At 35.3% G+C, this 19,989-nt stretch overlaps 1 protein-coding gene and 1 long non-coding RNA gene across 2 annotated transcripts; both read right to left on the bottom strand.

The window, feature by feature from the left end:
- Nucleotides 1-5,276: 5,276 nt before the first annotated feature.
- LOC133803300 (uncharacterized) lies at nt 5,277-14,850 on the bottom strand. Its single transcript, XR_009877872.1, has 4 exons — nt 14,496-14,850; nt 13,355-13,425; nt 13,187-13,255; nt 5,277-5,538 (listed from the first exon to the last, which is right to left on the bottom strand). It is a non-coding gene; the product is annotated as an uncharacterized LOC133803300 (long non-coding RNA).
- Nucleotides 14,851-17,644: 2,794 nt separating this feature from the next.
- On the bottom strand, nt 17,645-19,542 carry LOC133806080 (uncharacterized). The gene is made up of 3 exons (XM_062244215.1): nt 17,977-19,542; nt 17,746-17,796; nt 17,645-17,659 (listed from the first exon to the last, which is right to left on the bottom strand). Exons 1-3 carry the CDS (start codon nt 19,540-19,542, stop codon nt 17,645-17,647), a joined length of 1,632 nt encoding a protein of 543 aa, XP_062100199.1.
- Nucleotides 19,543-19,989: the final 447 nt, after the last annotated feature.

The following is a 19,989-nucleotide window of genomic DNA, read 5'->3' as shown; positions in this document are numbered from 1 at the left end:
GAAACCAGAATCCATGAAAGCTCTAGCTTCAATATAATTTCAACACAATTAAGAGATTTACAACTTGAAACCTTACCTCAGCTTGCAGCTTAAATCCTCAACATTTTATGGGTTGCCCTAGCTTTGATTTCCCAACTATCTTTAGTTAAATTCCCAGCTTGAATCCCTGGCTGAGGTTAGGTTCAGCTTAGGTTCTAGAGATGGTGAGAGTGAGAACGTGACTAAGAGAGAGGGAGTCGTCTTGGTGTTTCTAATTAATTCCTAAGGCTTTCTGTGCATTTCCTTAAACCAAAAAGGCCAAATTGCCCTCAAGCTTTCCCAGCCCTCTAATTGCTTCTTTGGGTAAAATGGTCATGTCTCCCCCGTTTCCTGCTAAACCTCGAGTCATCCTACCAATTTCCAGTTAATCTCGTCGTGTCCAATTAATTACCAAATACTTATTCAATATTCAATAAATCCCAAAATATTCTCTAAATTCCCAAAATACTCGTAGGTTCCCACGAGCCGGGTATTAAACCCCGCTGTGACTATTTCGCTAATCCACTCACTAGGACCGTCTTGAGCCATATACTGCAAATATATCCACATAATAATGTGGTCTCAACCATTTATCACATATAATCACATTTATGCCCTTAACGAGCCAAAATTACAAATATTCCCTTATAAATAGTAAAGGGCCCACATGCATATCTAATACTCATAAACATGCATATAATATATCCACATAATCATATAAATCATGCATGCCATATAGTCACGTATTTAACCAATTAAACACACATATATATATCCAATTATGCCATCCCGACACGTTAATCATGTCACTACACCCTATTAGCAAATTTAGGTCGCTACAGATACCTTCGTTGTGACTTCAAATGATCGTGCAAGTTGAGTTGTGGATCATATCAAGGACTTTGTGCTAAACTCAAATGATTTCTCAGGTCACTATCGGGCCTGCCTCCATGATGGCTTTCCATCCAGTAACTTCCATTTGTGAGACTCACAACTCGCGTTTGAGATTGAGGACCTGGATTCTCAGCACGCATCTGTGGGGCGTAAGTATTTACAGACGGAGGAGAATTTCTTTTATTGTTCCCACGAGCTGGAGGATCTCGTTGAGGGTGAAGTGGTGTTGGATGTCTTACTGGTGACAGAGGATGCCTTATTGGCGAGGCTATCCTCGTTCCATCACGTCGAACTAAATTAGCCTGCCTCGGTTCTATTGCAATGTCCCTAGTTCTCTGTGCGTGGGGCTCTGACTGTGGCACAAGGGGATTCACTGGAGCATTTTTCCTTTGTGAGCTTGTCCCAGCCCTCCCTACGAGTTACTGTGGGCATTTTTAGGAATCTGTGAAGAAGGCACAGAGTTGGGGGTCGCAGTCCTGACCGACCGACTGACATGTTGATGATGACCCCTATGATGACTAGTGGACAGAACACTCCGATGGTTTCGCTCTGAAGGCATAGAACTCAGAATGGCGATTCTGACAGAATGACTAGGTTTAGACTGGTTATTCCTATGGGACTTATGAGACCCACTTTGCCTCTTTCCGACATTAACGTCGGTTACAATAGGGGGTAACCAAGCCAAGACCTCTTCAATCTATTTGTTTTCCCTAGCGAGATGGCTCCTTAACTGGGTGTTTTCCATCTCGACGATAGTGAAGTATCCTGGATTAGGATTTGGTGGGAGTGACGCTGAACTCCCCAATGTCATCCTGACCCACTGGTTGTTTTCCAGGACGTTGTCGAACATCTGGGCCCCTTTCAATGGGAACAGTGGTATGATGGGCCTCCTACCCACTAGGTTGTTCCATCTCATTATCATGTATCGATCAAGTGTGCACCATGATGAAAGTTGGCTGAAACTTGTGAAGAACTAATTTCCTCTCAATGAAAGCACCAAACTGTTGATGCGGTTTTTCGCCAACAGTGTATTAAGAAATTAAATAGGTAGATTAGTGCTAGATTATAAACTGCAATGAAGTAATAAATACTCTCTCGAACATGCACAACTTTTACGTGGTTCAGTGGTTAAAATCCACCTAGTCCACATGTCAATATTATTACTTTTCTCTCTCAATTTCAGCAGAGTTTTTTCAATACAAAAATGGTTGTCCCCTTCCCTGTCCAATATTCCTAGTATTTATAGGGGAATTCCATAGACAGGTTTGGGTGACCGCGTGATTAAATAAGGTATATAATTAATACAGATTATTCCCATTTACATTGGGATATGATTTGATAATAGAATAGAATATACTCCTACTGTCTCGGATAATAAATGATAGATATGTGATATAGCCTGGGCATTAATGAGCGTATAAAGAATCTCTGAATCTGTTGGGATCCTTCAATATGCATTCTCTCCAGGTTTCCACGAGCTGAATATCTTGCCCGAGCTCGTGTTCAACAATTGTCTGAACCCTAGCTCATAGTAAACTCAAAGTGCCCAAAGTTGGATCTGGTCATTATAAGTCTCGAACTTAACTGTTATCCTGAGAGGCGATCTGATAATAAACTGTGTATCGTGCTATCAAACCCCCACACCCGAGTTGTTTACATCATTGTTAACCAGATATTCTACTTGGCTATTTTTGCACACATTCATCTGCCAGCTATACCCGAGATGAGTAATTGAACTCGTGCTAATTTTAGGGTACAAGATAAGCATGTAGCTAGGACATAAAATAGTCTTTAGTTTTCCATTTTAATTTAATTATTTAATAATTATAATTAATTAAATACTAGTCAAAATTAACCAATTATAATTTTGACATTTATTTAATTCATTTTATTAATATTAATATCAATCTATCAATATTAACAAAATTGTCACAATTGGCTATAATACTCTCCTTTTGAGACTTTGCAATAAAATCAATAAAATTCTTCTATTTCTTTTCTCACAAAATATCAATAAATAATTTCTTAACTCCCACTAGGTTCCTTGTAAATGATATTTCCATAAATTTAATTACAGAAATGAGTACTCTATCATTTAACACTTTAACCAAGCTATAAGGAAATCATCGTTTTACTTCTTAAACAGAAGCTATAAATTTCATGTCGATGGTAAATACTCCCACTCAATTATACTACCAAATCTCCAAAATGTAACTATGAGCTAGTCCGTAGGGTAAGATGGTAACGAACACATCAAAAGACTTGAATAATACAATTAGTAGAATATTAATCACTCAGAATTAAGATTGAACTGACCTATGGTCAACGTTATGATATGATTTGATTAGATTAGAAAATAACGATACTTACTTATCTTATCAATAATTAATATCGGTCCAGTCCAATGTACTAAAATACATCTGATCTTATCTACTTGGTCAATGTCTTGGATAGGAGACCACACCAGATGTGTAAGTAGATCTTATCATAGATTACCGAATCAGTAAAAATCCAATGTACTGATTTAATCTTAGGACAAAATCATTTTGAACATATAATTACAATTATAATCCACCTTGACCGAGTTACTATAATTGTAACTATACATATGTTCGGGATTTTCTAAACACTTGTATTAATAATAATTAATCACGAAATAAAACATGTAAACAACGCAATTAGATTGAACAAAATGATTTCTACTACTTTATTGATAATGAATGAATTACATAAAAAAATGTGGTTTTATAAGAGTATAAAACTTAACATATTCTGTGTTCTCAAAGTGAGCTTTAGAGAGCTTATAATGTATAAAAAGGTGATTTATGAATTACTTTGCAGCCAAAATATCAACTATATCAAGTGAGTTGATTCAAGTAGCCTGACCCAACGCTATATATGAGCCCTTTACAGATGTACTCACACAAACAAAATGTTGAAGACATAAATATATATATATATATATGTGTGTGTGTGTGTGAAAAAGTAGAAGATTTACATTACTTCATGAAAGCAAATGATGAAAATATGGAAGAAGAAAAACGTGTATGAAAGTATTTATATGTAACGCATTACTAAATTAGAGATGTTTAAGATAATCAATAATCTTTAACTATGAACAAACTTTACTAAAGGATAATGCTAGTGTATTCAAGCAAGATACTATTCAATACCTCCATTTTCCTTGAAACGTCTTTCAGATATCAACCTGTCAACACAAAATATAATCAACACATTATGAGAATATAAAAACAAAACGTGTATAATCAAAGCACTTAGAAAATTTTAATTTTGCTTCATACTCATCATGTAAAAAGACAAGAGTACACTTTCAAGTATATCAAAACTGAATCAAAAAGGGGTGGGGCCTATATCTCAGGAGATTAGAGCATGTGGCTAAGAACACGATGTCGGGGTTCGAATCCCTCCTCATCCACAACTTGCCAAAAAGGGAAGGACTTTTTACTTTGGGGGTAGGAAAATCATGATCGGGATTGCGGACCCAAAGCTATGGAATTTGGACGTTTCAAACCCAAGAAATCGTCGTTGCCCCAAGGTTGTTGGGCCGAGAGAAGAGATCGAGAGCGGAGAGAGAGAGAGAGTGTGTGTGTCGCCACCTGCAACACAGAGAGAGTCGATGACGAGAATGAGCATCACCCCCGAGTCGTTTCCCCTGGGTGAAACCACGAATCGCCATTGATGCCTCCAACATTAAGTGGCTAGAGAGAGTCAAGAGATACCTTATCCTATTGATGTCGATCAAGCTTTTGCCACTAGCCCCCACCTGCACTGTCGATCCAAAGCTCTACCTTCACTGTCAATCCAAAGCCTCTTTACACACACACACACATAGCAAACAACTAGGAATGATAGGGGAAGAAATGGTTAGAGACCAAGAGAGATAGATAATGTGGGATGAGTGAGAGAGAAAGAAAGATAACATGGATTTTTTTTTTTTTAAATTGACTATAAGCGTTAGTAGCCCACTAACATTTATGAGAGGTACTGCCGTCAATGATTTATTAACCCGCTTCTCCTTGCCTTTTTATGGCATTAGTCAACAATGTTGACTGACGCCTTAGAGTGACGTGATATGTGAGTTTTGTAGTAGTGACTAGTGAAGCCATAAGTCTTAATTAATATAGACGTGTTATGAAATTATATTTATGTGGATGTCTTAGGTAATCATCAATCTTCTTCTTTATCGCCACAACTCCCTATTAATTCATTGTAACCTATGTAACTTATGACTTTCTATTTTTTACACTTGATGGTCATTGCCCTATAAATAAAGTCCATAATCATGTAACGGTACACGTGAAGAAATGAAATATTAGTTTTAACATCTTATTAATGTGGAACAATAAAAATACCAAAATATAGTGTTTTCATTTAAAAAGATGTCTTAAAATCCCATATAAAAAAATTAAAAAACTTTTTGAAGTACATGCATACTTAAAGCAATTACATCTAGTTTAACAAATAAAAATCCAGATTGAGCCTTTAACATTTTTCAACACTTAATAAAAATATTTCAAGGGCATCTGACATCCCACAGTCAGGCCACGTGTATACTGGGCAAAGGAGACTCCAATGCTCATTGCTCCGTTTTATCATTCCACTTACCTACAACATGAAACAACTGGATAAGCGATAACACTTAGTAAATCAACCTCACAATAATAGCAAACAAGAATGAAGCCAATGATTGAAATCATTGGATTGAGAGAACAATTTAATACACACTAACTCGACCAATGGTGTAGGTTAAACCAGACCATATATACAAAGTAGAGGGCGCCTACGCCTCCTTGGATACTAAAGCACAACCCTAAAATAATTCCATTAGAGATCCAGACCGGAGATATAGAGTCCTTAACATTACCCACCAATACACAGAGTTCAAAACCGTAACGCCCTAATTATTCTATCTTTTTTAAAATACATCATTTGACATAATTCATAACAAAATGACAGTTTTACCAATACCACCTTTCTAATAATAAGACATGGACAAAATACTGGATCTAGGTTTAAGTAAAAAATCAATGCAACATAATATATGACTTTAAAATCCTAATTTCATTTCTAAGATGATATTGGACTTATTTAAACTGTTTTACAAGATAAAATAAGATTATGGCGTTCGTGATCAATTTCTGGTTCATATGGCCCCCACAACATACATACTTCATATGGATGGGCTTCAACTCGTCACACTCATAAGTATTCATTCAAATAATACATGCAACTGGAGGGAAAGTGAGGGGATGAGCTCGAGAGCCCAGTAAGGAAGTACAAAAAAAACATTTCAATAATCATAACCACTTTATAACTAACATAAAATTAGAACTTCCTTAGTTCATACTAAAGTTGCAGCATTTCCAAGGCATTTCTAGCATTAGCTTAACTCTTACCGTTCATTTATCTATCTCATTCTCATAACACTAATAATTTCACATACACATTGATATCTTAACATGCATGACATCTATCAAACAGAACATTTAAATTCGTCAAAGCCTAACATCAACTTGGCAAGACATAACATCAAACTAGTCATAGCATAAACACCACAAAGGTCATAACATACACTCTCTCACATAACATATGTCAAGTTTTTCATTCATACATTCACACATAAACATATTAAAGGCAACAAGTATTATGGAATAGAAGTTTGGTGAGAACAATTATCCTCATGGGACCACATTGGTCAAATTTTAGGGCAACCACTGCCGAGTGTTCATACATGGTAAACTCATCTACCCGAATATTCTTTCCTAGAATCATCTGCAATGTCCCAAATTACCTAATAAGGCTTAGGGCCTTGATTAGGGGCCAGGATGGCAATTTATGGAATTATATGCTTATATGAGTTATATTTGTGTGTAATTATGTGATTATGTAAGTTATATGATAATATAACTAGATATGCATGAAAATGTATGGAATTATATGCTAATATGAGTTATATTTGCTTGTTTCTTATTAGAAGGGAAATTTTCATAATTTGGTCCGTTATGGGCATAATTGTATATATGAGCATATATGTGATATATCTGAGGGACCACATTATCATGTGGGTTTATTTGGGTTACTCGACACGGGACAATCCTAGGGAGCAAGTTAGAGGGAAAGTCACAATGGGAACCCAGACCCACTCGGGGCGAGTCAAGGACTATTTTGGGTGTCTAGTTCAGTATCGAGTTATCAGATGACGGGAATAAGTATTCGAGTATATATTTGGAGTCGGTGAGATTAGGAGAGAATACCAGGGATTTTGACCATTTTGACATCGGGGACATTTTTGGTACCCCGAGCCTCGGGATTAGCTTAAGTTACTCAAGCCTTAAGAAAACAAAACAAACACTCAAACATTCTCCTACACACTCACCCAACAGAATCTCTCTCTCTCTTTCATTCTCTCTCAACTTTTCTAAGTTAATTCATTGATAATTAAGGAGATCTTTTGGCTTAAAGGTTGGGAATTGAAGGCCTAAACTTGGGATTGGATTAGCTACAGCTAGGGGGAAATTGTTTGCCAGTTGAGGTAAGCTTTAGACCTTGTTTTCCATTGAATTTATGTTTAAGTTTGGCTGTTCTTGAGCTTTGAGGCTCAAGGTTATGAATTTAAGTTTTGGGTGGAGTTTTGAGTGTGTTGACATAGGGTTTTGTTGCTGGTATAATGTTGATATTGTTCTGAGGATTTAAATGTTGTTCTAGGATTGATATAGGTAAATTTTGGTAGGCTTTTGGCTAGAGAAAAATAGAGGAATTTTGGTTTCGCAAGGTCAGGTTGTGGCCTTGTTCTTGGGGCGCCACGACCCAAGTGAACCCAGGGCCCGCGGGGGAGCTTTTGCTTTGAAGGCGCGTCGCGACCCTCTAAGGCAAGTCGCGGCCCATGTCCTGGTTCCAGGTGCCTTTGACTTGGGAGGTGCATCGCGGCCCTTAGGGGAAAGTCGTGGCCCATTCAACATCCTAGAGGCTAGGACTCGGTCTGGAATCCTTTATTTACTCAATATTGACGGGATCCTATATTATGATTTTGACTAGGTTATCGCTAGGGGCTCAGAACCAGGATCGTGCTTGAGGGTTGTTCTTATTTTACTGTGCACTCGGACCTGAGGTAAGAAAACTACATCCAATATGTGATATATGTTATTAGGGCTTGGTCCGATTGTTGATTATAATTATGAATAAGGCTCAGGCCCCTGAGAATGTACGTTTTTGAGTTATGATTGTGCTTGTTGATTAAACATACTTGAATATTCTGTTTCTGGCTAAGTGTTATATGATTATTCACATGGTTTGTGTAGCTAGGGCTCGGCCCCGTTAGGGAACATGGTTATTACTATGTTTGCATTTAATTGACGGTGTTATATGATAATATGTATGCATAGCTGTATTGTCTGAAGTATGCTTATATGTATCTGTATTTGTATCTGTATTTGTATCTGAATACATGGTTCGGGGCTTGACTTATTAGTCAAGGGCGGCAATAGCTCGTTGCGCGCTGGTTGAAAGGCTTAGGCCCAAATCAGCAACGTACCATTACATTGGTCGACCCTATGGTCATTGGAAAACAAAGCGTTTGGCTAGCTTTATAGCTAGTTACTCAGATCTAAGGGTGAGGGCCTCAGGTGACTCTATGGTCACATAGCTAGGGCATAGGGCCCCGGGGTTGACTCTATGGTCTACTATTCAAGGCAGTGGCCCCAAAATGGTCCAATGACTATTTATTTGTAATTGTATACATGCATGAGTAGGTTATTACTGTTGGGCATGCTAGATAAGTATTTGGAAATTTGTGTTTCCTATCCATGCACATGTTTAAGTTTTCTTGCTGAGCCTTGGCTCACAGGTTCTATGTGGTGCAGGTATGGGGAAATGAAAGCTTGACCAACCATGAGTTGGAGAGCTTCGGTGGCTGTGTGTACATATGCGGCTGCTCGTCCACCATGGCCGAGGGTATCTCAGAGGAACTAGAACTGAATCCCTTATTTTGCCGCTTAGGTCGACCGATTGTAACTTTTGATGTATATACACCCTTTAAACAATTGCTTGTAATATTTTGGGATCCAATGTATTTATGAATCTTTTTAAATGAAAAGTCAACAGTTCCTTTGACCAAAAATTTTAACCCTAACCCTTGATGTTAACCCTAGTTACACATTTATAACCAAATGACTTGATTAGCAAGTCTGACACTATTTAAAGTACACAGTGTAACAGTCCTGGATATTGGAGGACGTTACATCATCATCATAAATATAGCAACCACATAACACATCACATCATAACCAACAACCATAACACGAAACTACCATCATAACTCATGAATACATAACCATGCATAAATGGATAGAAGCTAGGAGGAATAATTGTCCTCAAAATACCACCTCGGTCATATATAGCATCTTCCCTAATACTTGCTTGAAAACATTGGCATTAACATATGCAACATAAACTAAAAAACAAAGTCTGACTTCATTTCCTTGGCGTGAGTGGCATTGTGAGAAAATGATGTGGGAAACTTTACGTCCAAAACCTTTTAGACATCAAATAACCTTTTTAAATATCCATCATATAATTAAATTCAACCCTTAAAACAAAATCCAAAACCCTAGATAAAAAGTAGAAACATCCTCTCAAAATACCACTTTTATTCTAGCATAAATTTAAAAATAACAAAAACCTCAAATAGTTACCTTTCTTTATTAGACCAAAAACCTCAACAAGACCTCCTCCCTTGGTGTATTTTAAAAAACCCGAACACCAATGTTACCTCTTAGAAACCCATAAAGGTGAAGGGAATGAAAACAAGAAATGGAGAAAGCTTATCTCTAAACCTTGTTTCTCCTTTCTCATTTCTCTTTCTTGATCTTTTTCTTTCTTTCTTTCTCCTCAATATTTCACCCCTCTCCCTTTCCTCTCTATGTTTGTTTCGATCAAGGCCCTACACATCTATTTATAGGATCCAAAATTCTCCAACAAAATCTCCATCAATTTCCATATAAAACCTAATTGATTCAAATCCTTCCATTCACATTTAAATCAAACCTAATCAAATGAAGACCAAATCATATATCTTCCTATGATCATTTCCCAAACCTTGAATCTATACATAATTCCTACTAGGTTCATCCACCAAGCCCTATCACCTAAGGATTTCGAAATCCCCTTTGATTTTTTTAAGAATTGTGTATTAAAGCTAAAACGTGACTAGGTTGATTTCTACCACCCATTTAAAAAATCTTGGTAATTCCATTTACCATTTTGATGAAAAGTAAAAGATTTAGATGCCTTTCTTAGAATATTCAACAATCCCCTTAGAATCATAGAAAATATTTCCATATGTCATTACCAAAAGTACTCATATTTTCCCAAATAGGGTAAGTTTTCAAGATCTTTTCTCTTGACCTAATCAACACCACCACTATTATCTTTTCTCTATGCCACACGCCCAAGGTGGTTGTTCACACACACACACACATGCACACACCCAAACACACTCACACACCACACACATAATCACATACAAAAGGACAAATCCCCGATATTAAAATAAAATAGGAAAAATAAATAAAATAACAAATAAACAAGCAATTAAACAAATAAATAAACAAATAGCTTAATTAATAAACAATTAATAAATCAAACAAATAATTTCCAAGCTATGTGTACCAGATACTACAAAAACTAACCCATAAGAGAGTTTAACCCCACACCAGCATTCCCAGTATACGCAGAGTATATCCTATCATACATAGAGTTACCAACCAAAATTTAATACTATATTAACATGGGAAACTATAATAATTACATGAATAAGGTGTTTCCTCGGGTGTAGGTGATACTACACCAGTCTAACAAAATTTCACAGTGATACATAGCGAGATGAACTGTCTTAAGGAATTTAGACATCCTATTGTTATCAGGTACGCTCGACTACTCTAGCAAATTTATTACACACAAATAATTTGTGTAGGCCACAAACACTACCAGCATATTTATCATATAGATCCACACAGGCTTTGGGCTTTTTTGGTATATTTATCACACGAATCCACATAGACTTTGCACATTGTTGATCATAATAGAGCTGACATCAAAGGCACACAACCACATACTATAACAATAAGCTTAGTTGGAACCTTGTTCACAACTAGTGTCCATTAGGATAATTGTCTCTTAAACTTTCTACAGCAATTGTGTATGCATATGTTTGTGTCCTATTATCTAGCAAACATATCACTAGTTATTTCATATTGTATCCACGTAAATCAAAGGTTGATTTACTTGGTGTTGTATCCTGAATTAATTTTAGGTTGTTAGTTCAGGTTATATGGATTCAATTTGTATATTTATCCTTAAGGATTAATAATGCATGTTGCGGGTCAAGTCAAGTTCAGAGATTAAGAGGGCGAGCTAAAGAAAGAATATAGGGCACCAATCAATAAAGCTCAAAGTGATAGCTAGGTTGAAGTAGGGAGTTTAATCCGCTAGTACATTTATGCCTGCAAGAGTGAAGAGGATGATTAGCTTGCCTATGTTAAGTTCGAGTACGTTGTTGTCTCTAAAATGGGTGTAATATTCTCCCCCAAGAATTTGGAATTACATCCATATTTAGAAATATATTGTCTCATCATATAAGTTGTCAAATATTTGATAATAAATGTAAATTATTATGATTATCATGTACAAAGGGGAAGTAACCCGTTAAGTCTTTTTGGGAAACCTTAGGCATTGGCCAACCTATAATTACAGTTGGTTGATGCCCATTGAAGGGGATAAATGTTTGATGTACTGAAACTCTGGAGAAATAATCTCAAAGTATTCTCTCTCAGAAATCCTTGTGCTTGTGATCATCATTTACATACGGTTTTTTATTGAGCATAATACTCATTACATTTGAAGTTGATGAAAAACAGGGTCAACACTTGGAGTCTTTTATTATTCAACCAATTTATCACCTTTAGTTGGTGACCTCACCCTTCTTAGTCGTTATTGTTTCCAATATACATACATACTTGGATTAATTGTGATAATCTCATACACTCTAACTATTTTGGGCATTAACTAGATAATAAAATGTTAATTAGGAATATACAAGTCCTTCAAGGACCAAAAATATTTAATAGCAACCCTATAGCAATAAGACGTCCCTAACAAGTCTCACCCACTCTTAGGAAGGCAACTAACAAAACCTCAGCCTAAAGTACCATGTTGTGTTACTTAGCATTTCGATAAGAAATAGAGGGTTTAGCCTAGTGTAGTACTAAATAATTACTATTTCTGCTCTAGGTAATATAACATATTTAAAAACATTACCGCTTATAAGGTAACCCTAATCATCCATAGAAGTAACAGAGCTAACCCCCAGCACATAGCTAATAAAAAAGGAGACCATTAATGGACTTATCTTAAATGTTACTCAGTTACAAAACCTTGGGAATTATTATTTTCCTTAAGATAAGAGGTTGTTGTTATACACATAAGTCTCCTATTAATTAATAAAAGTGTGCTTGTAAAGAAATTTATTTACTAAGATTTGATATTTAGTAAAAATAGGGCTTTAAACCCTTTTTAATTTCTTAATGTTCCAAACAATTGCATAGCCATCCAAAATAAAATCTAAGGGGTCATTTACTATAAAAATAGCTTTATTTCCAGTTAATTACTTAGGGCTTATTCCTACTCTCAAAATTTCAGTTTTTGTTCACTACTTTGAAAAATCACAAGAAGTTGGAATTCAATGAAACTTTCCAAAAATTAAATTAGATATTTAATAACATATATATAAAATTTCAAGTCAAAATAACAAGCTTTTTCTATAGAAATAATTTCCTAAAAACCATTGCTCAAATCTGCCAGTGTCAAAACAGTTTCACACATCGATTTTCAAACAGACATATCTTACTCATTTCTAAACAGTTTTTAGTGTTTCAACCAACTAAGAATATCTAAAGCTCCTAAATAACATCATAGAATTAAGAAAATCCAGAAAAATATTTTTTTTGGATCTGCTTTACCTGTTGGAAGTCAAGCCCTAAATCTTTCATTCATGCATGCATGCTTTACCTGAAAAATAACCATAAGCTAAAGGAACTTTGGATTCCTTAACCCTAACGTGTCCTTCCATTCATGCATGCATCTAAATCACCATAATATCCACAAATACAGTTTACAGAATCCTAAGTCCATAAAGAATTTACATGCAAAACCATATTTAACTTATACACTAATTTATCCCCAAAATCACAAAATTTACCTTAGATGGGTTTCTAGGTCTTGTAGATAAGTTCTTCAATTTGTGACCACTTCTAGCACCTTGATGACACTTTCAAAACCTCAACCATAAACCCAAAGTTAGATTAGATTCAAAAACCTAGGAGGTATATGTACAAAAAGTTGGGTTTCCAAACTCTAGAGTACTCACCTTTCTCTTTGATCTTTAAGCACTTTGCATGCACCACTCTAAGCTTGAATGAGCTTTCCTAAGCTTTAGATCTTGCATGCAAGATTTAAAAAGAGTTATCAACTAATAAAAGAACAGAAAAGAGTTTGTATATCTCGGCCTTGAATAGAGAAAGTAAAGAGAGAAGCCAAAAACACAAGTTCTCACATTTGTTTTTCTTGCTTTAGCCCTAGCTTGGAGGGTCAATGGAGGCTCTCCTCCTCTAGAGAAAGAGACCCAGGAAAAATGGAGAGGGAAAGAGAAAGAAAATCACTAACTTTTGGTTGAGTTAATTTGAAAAATTAAAGGGAAAGAGAGTGAGGTGTGTAAGTGAGTAGAATATAGAGAGAAAGGTGTGACTTTGACCCTTGCCAAATCACATTTGAGTAATGTACAAATCCAAACCCCCACTACAACAAAATAAGGGTTTGATGACTACATGAGAAAGACATTGTAGACATTCAATGTTTTTCCTTGTTGAAGACATTGAATTAGGAGCTATCTTAGGTGGCTCCATGATGACTCGCAAAGGGAGATGTCTTACACCCTTCAACGTCTCTCCCTAGGAAACTTTGAATATAATCAAAGTCTCTCATTGAGAGACATCGTAGGATTTTTTGTTTTTTTTTTTAAAATTGAAAATTAGTTTTTTAATATTTAATTAATAAAATTATATTGAATTTTTTTTTTGTCAAAAAATTAAATATGTGTGCCATCTTTGCTATCCTATTTTACAAATTTTTTTAAGGGTTCCTCTTTTACATATTAGAATAAACAAATGTTTAACTATTGAATTTCTGCATATTTTAATATTAGTGCTACTTTATTCAAATAAAATTAAAATTGAAATATAGCATATACGTACCCGAATAAGTCTTAATGTATTTATCTATCAAATATCTTAATATACAATTCTAGTCTCTAAATAGTGCTGACTTTGCATAGATTATTCAAAGATTTACCTAGCAGCAAAATCATCATCTAATCCACCCAAATCCATTATTTTTTTCAATGTTTCAAATGACCACAACATCGTGCCTTTAAGCTCAAATTCAAACAAATAATGCAATGTTTCAAATCCATACAATCAACAACAAAACTCAAAACTTGAGATTTTTCTTACCAAATTTTATATTGCTGTGTTTCTAAAAATAAAAAAGAAGAAGAAGAATGAAAATCGTTCTCCCGCAGCAATCAACGCTCTATGCAAGCCGTGTTCCAACAACCCCACCACCTACTTGCTCCGCCAACCCCACTTCCGTGCTTCGTCTATGTACCGCTTGCTCCATCACATGCCCCAACGCCTCCGTGAGAGGGGAAGAGGTGTGGGGTTAATTTTAGATAAGAGATGGAGTTTGAGAGAGAAATTGGGAGGCAGCACATTAGAAGAGAGAGTGTGTGAGAAGTTACGATAAATTAGGTTTAGGGTTTGTTTCTATATTTACATTTATTTATTATTTTAAATATTAGAACAGGGAATAACATGTGGATATATTAATGAAAGGAGACTGAAGTTTTAAACACAGATTTTTTTAATAAAATAATAAAAAAAATCAATGATTTATAGCTGACCGGCAGTAAACATGCACACAGCTGGCTTCCATCTCTCCTTTTTTGTTTTTTTTAAAAAATTTCAACGGGTGACGTTACAGTACTTAACTTTTGATGTCTTACCAATTTAGCCATTAATAAAATCTTTTAATATCTTCTAAAATAAGTCATTAAATACTCTTAATAATTTTTAATGGTGTAAGACAATCAAAAAGTCATTAAATGTCAAAATTATTGTAGAGTTGAAATATTTAAACTCTCATTGGACATTATAATGTCAGACATCCATAAGTGATTTTCCTCCCATCATTTAAATTTTTACTACTTAAATTAAACACAAACTACTAACCCTTTATTGAAATAATGAAAAAGAAACTTTAGTATAATTTAATTAAATCCAAAAATGTGACATTAAACTTTATTTGAATGTATCTGAATACATTTAATAATTCTCGTAGTATGTGGCATAAATTTAACTTAGGGACATACCCTAATAAAGTTCGGTACGCTAAAATTTCACCATAACCACCGTTTTAGTTTAGGTTGAATAATAAACTTAGGGCATCCATTTTAATTTGTGTTTGACACTAACAAATAATTATGCAACATATTCTTCATAGCCATGATTTATTTGTGGAATTATTTACTAATTAAAGCCACCAATATGCTTAACAAGCAATTTCCTTTAAAAGGGCTATTTAAATTTTTTTCCCAAGAATTCCAATAAGTTAAATACTCTCACAATATTTTATAATTATTCCTAAGCCCAAAATAGATTTTCCATAATTATTTATTCTCAATAGTTCATTAATTTGATATTTTTCCCCGGTTATAGTTTTCTATTTCATCTTTTACCGAATTTTCATAATTCCGGTTAAGATAACTCTAAAATATGTGACACACCCAAACCTATGATAATAAGCCAACATTTGGGATATAATATGCTTCATTAATAACTTCTACATTCCCAAAAGTTTGGTACGTTATAGTAGTCTTGCTCATTCTCTCATACCTATTATGCTCTTTAGTATATTTCTTAGTTACACTTATATTATTATTTAACATGTTAATTATCAACATGATAATATTTTTGTGAGAATCATGGAATGACCTGATCATGTACTTGGAGCAAATATCAATAAAGAAGGCTTATGTCTAGTAACTACACATACTATTCTTAAAGACAAAATATATTTTTACATATAACATTAGCTTCGACTGGTATTAATACAATGTGTGGCGTTTCAAAATGAATTGAAGTATTAATACAATGTGATGTTATTGAATGGAACAAAATTATTAATAGACGAAGATTTATTTTCAAGTAAATCATAGAGAAATCTACTAAGCTTTAAGGATATACGTCGTAATGGTTATCATATTGAAACCACGAATTTAAAGGATGTTGAATATTTACATATTACATCAAAGATCTCAAATAAAATGTATATCTTGGAAAAGTTGCCAGCCTTTTCTTCAAGAGTATACTATAGATATATAAATCAAATTGAGTCAATGCTGTAACAAACCAGAAGTTACATGATTCTAAGATTTTCATTATTTAGCATTGAAATTCCGTTTTTAGTAATTACCAAATTAATTAAACCATGTGAATTAATTAAAGTGCGGAATGGTAATTAACTGTTTACACAGATAGCATTTCTGTCGGAGCAGAATCCAAACTTGTCACAACAGAAACTGAATACAATAAATAGACAGTGCAAAACAATAAAGAACACATCGAATTTTACAAGGTTCAGAAACCCTTTCAGATTACCTACTCATTGGGGCCACGCCCAGAGAATAAACCAATTAGTAAAGAAACAATGTGTACAAAAGCATTGACTTAAACAATGTAAGACTCCCTCTTAAACTATTGCCGCAATCTTGTTGTACTATTCTTTACGAATCTAATTTGATGAAACGTTGATTCTCTTGAACTCCCTTCAAAGAATAACGAGTGCACACTTCCTCTCGAAGTGAGACTTAGATAGAATCCTCTCCCGAAGATCCTTATGAACACGTTCACAATAGACACTGTCTGTTTACAATGGACTAGATAGATATCCACAAGTACACTCAGCACTCTCACAAAGATTAAGGCGAACAAATTTAATCTCTACAAATAAAGACACTCTTCAAAATAACATAATGTTTACAAATATTCAAAATGGAAGAGATGAAAATTCCAAAGGCCTTGGCAAGATATTTATAGGCAAGGAAATCGTCCAAGGTCATCATTTTCTGGTATCTTTGAAATCAATTTGCGTATTCCTTTGATTTAGGAAATCAACCAGCCAGATGAATTCTGTGTCGATAGAAAAGGAAACTGATGAGTTAGCAATGTAATCAGTTTTATCTGGCAGAACGAACATGGTCATTTCTTTTGACCATGTTCATTTTCGACATCTTCTTTATTCCAGAATAAACATAATCCCACATAATCCTTGAAAATAATCTCAAGATAATTGCAAAATATATTTTTACCAAAAATTGATTATTTGTGATAAATAATGCAACAAATATATTCACACTTAAAGATATTTTCACATTAGAAAATCAACTGAATAATTTGATAATTAATCCGAAAATCAATATGGAGATATGCTACTAATTTTCTTTAAACATTTTAAAATATTTTGTCTAAATTAAAGTTTAGCCAAAAAAGGATTTTACAATCTCCCCCTTTGGCAACTTGATCGCAAAAAATATTTGAAGAGTTTATTTTGAAAGATCCTGCAAAGACAAAACAAGTTAGAGCAAATAGTAATGGAATTACTCCCCCTGCGAAAAGCATCTCAAATGTAACAAGGATCACAAACATAAAACAAGATAAACCGATCAAAATGAACCTTCTTACTCCCCCTTGTTGTCTAGCAATAAGCCAAAGGAGTAACAGAAATAAAACAAAAGAAAAGACACTAAACATCGTTCTTTTACAATTTATTTAAACCAAAAAGAAGCAAAACAAAATAAAAGAAACGATGGCCTCATTTGGAAGGTCCCGCAGCAAAGTGAGACATCATGGTCGAGAGACAACTCTTGAGACTGACCACTTCTATCTGAACATATTCCAGAGTGGCTTTGACAACAACAAGTTCAGTAATGACAGAATCAGCATTGCCGGCCTTGAGAGCAATCCCTTTAGTTGCCTTTACTGATGAGGGTTCCTTCTTGAGTTTGTAGTCTGCACCGGTAGTGGGAGGTGTCACGATTTCATATTCCAATCGAAGAGACTTTTGAGAATCAAGTAACTTGTAGATCAAATGAGGAAACACAAAATATTGGCCTTTCTTTTTGGCTTTTCCTAAGGAAGTGATCTGATAAAAAATGAGAGTGGCAAGATCAACTTGGAGATCAGTCTCGACTTTGTACAGAAAGAAAGTCGTGTCAAAAGTAATGGTGGAGGTATGAGTGGTAGGAATCCATTTGTTGGTGGAAAATTTGTGAAGCACGGCATAGTAATGAGTAAGATCCGTCACTTTGAGTACCGAGTGAGGTTCCCAAACCATATTCTGTCCCACCAATTCAGACAACACCGTATCTTTTGTTGAATTCCACAACAACATTGTCAACAGTAGGGGCAAATTGAGAACCTTGGCAATTTCAGCAGCACTAAACAAATACCAATGCCCCCGAACATAAACTTGACCAAACATAAAAGACTTGCTATCAAACAGATCATCATTGAGATTAGCATAGAATTCTTGAACTACTCGAGGAACAAAACCATCCAACCCAGTTAAAGAACCTAACCACCCCCGATCCTCAATATTCTTAATGGCCCCAAACACTCTATGGGCAGAAAAAGAACAAAATTTCTCACAGATAAAATCACGATGCACATAATGCTTCATATTTTTCTCATTGTCATTGAAACAGAAATTCAAAGAGTGAGCCTTAAAAGATGAACCTGGAGAGACTTTGGGACCCACTGGTGACTTAGTGCGAATCTCAGGAATTTTCACAGATTTCTTGCCCTTTGGAGAAACAGGAGGGTCCTCTGATGGGTCAGACTCGGCTTTTGATGTAACATTTTCATCAAGAGAGGGATCTTCTTCAAGGGGATCATCATCAGAGGGAACACAATCTGTAGATGGATCAGATTCAGAAGAGGAACAGGGAGGAGGAATTTTCTTTACCTTCGACCGAAACTTGGAACGTGGAGTGGAACCCACGAGAGACGAGGCCTTTGGAGTGGAATTTGAAGGATTAGACCCTTTGGATCGAGGAGATTTTCGAGAAGATGAGACCTGGAACCATCCTTTGCTTTTCTTCTTGGGTGCAAGCACATCAGGGGATTCTGAGGAGACAGAATGGGTTTTGGCTGAATCACAGTCATGATCAGAGACATCATCTGAGGGGGAAGCTCGGCCCCTTTTTGAGGACCCAGGGACAGAGGTGAGCGGAGCCGCCGATGAAGGAGGTCCAGAAGGTACTTTGGGGGCTTCTAGGCCAGGAATGACCATAGCTTTTCTCGTGGTGATGGAACCGTCAATGAGACTGGGTTGAGACAAGGTACTCTTTCGAGCCTTTTTCTTGGTGAAAGATGGAGATGCAGTCAACGAGCCAGCCACTTCCTTGACAGACCGAGAGCCACTTCCTCTAGTTTTCACCATGATTGCACAAGAATGAGAGAAAACTGTCAAGGAAAAAGAAACCAGAAAAAATGAAGGATGGAGACGGTTGAGATATTGGGCCCAAGGATATCCGAATATAAAGAAAGGGAAAGATAGGGATATGATCTTTTATTCCTTTATTTGAGCATTAAATGGAATAAACACTTTTTGAAAGTACATAATAATATCCCAACAATAACTGCCAACAATTATTCATGACACAAAGTTGGGAAACAAGCCAAAAAAGGAAACTTTTGATCTTAAAAAAATACAAGATAAAGACAAAAACAAACATGATACAACATACCCTTTTTTACACACTCATATTCGATTTCCCTTAGAAAAGATATATATATATATATTATTTTTTTATTATATAACCAAATGTACCAAAAAATATCCCATTTTTTATTAGTGCTCAAAGTCTTCGTGCCCTTGCATGTGGAG

Source organism: Humulus lupulus, chromosome X, assembly GCF_963169125.1.
Source record: "Humulus lupulus chromosome X, drHumLupu1.1, whole genome shotgun sequence".
Classification (NCBI taxonomy): Eukaryota; Viridiplantae; Streptophyta; class Magnoliopsida; order Rosales; family Cannabaceae; genus Humulus; species Humulus lupulus.
The sequence above is the reverse complement of the archived record's forward strand: the minus strand, read 5'-3'. Positions and strand labels throughout refer to the sequence as shown.

Bases quoted from the DNA above. Each gene is read 5' to 3' on its own strand.
- LOC133806080 (XM_062244215.1), bottom strand. From the start codon at position 19,542: ATGGTGAAAACTAGAGGAAGTGGCTCTCGGTCTGTCAAGGAAGTGGCT. The intron at 17,797-17,976 runs GTCAGTCTCAAG...GCTTATTGCTAG, and splicing joins AATATGTTCAGATAGAAGTG to ACAACAAGGGGGAGTAAGAA.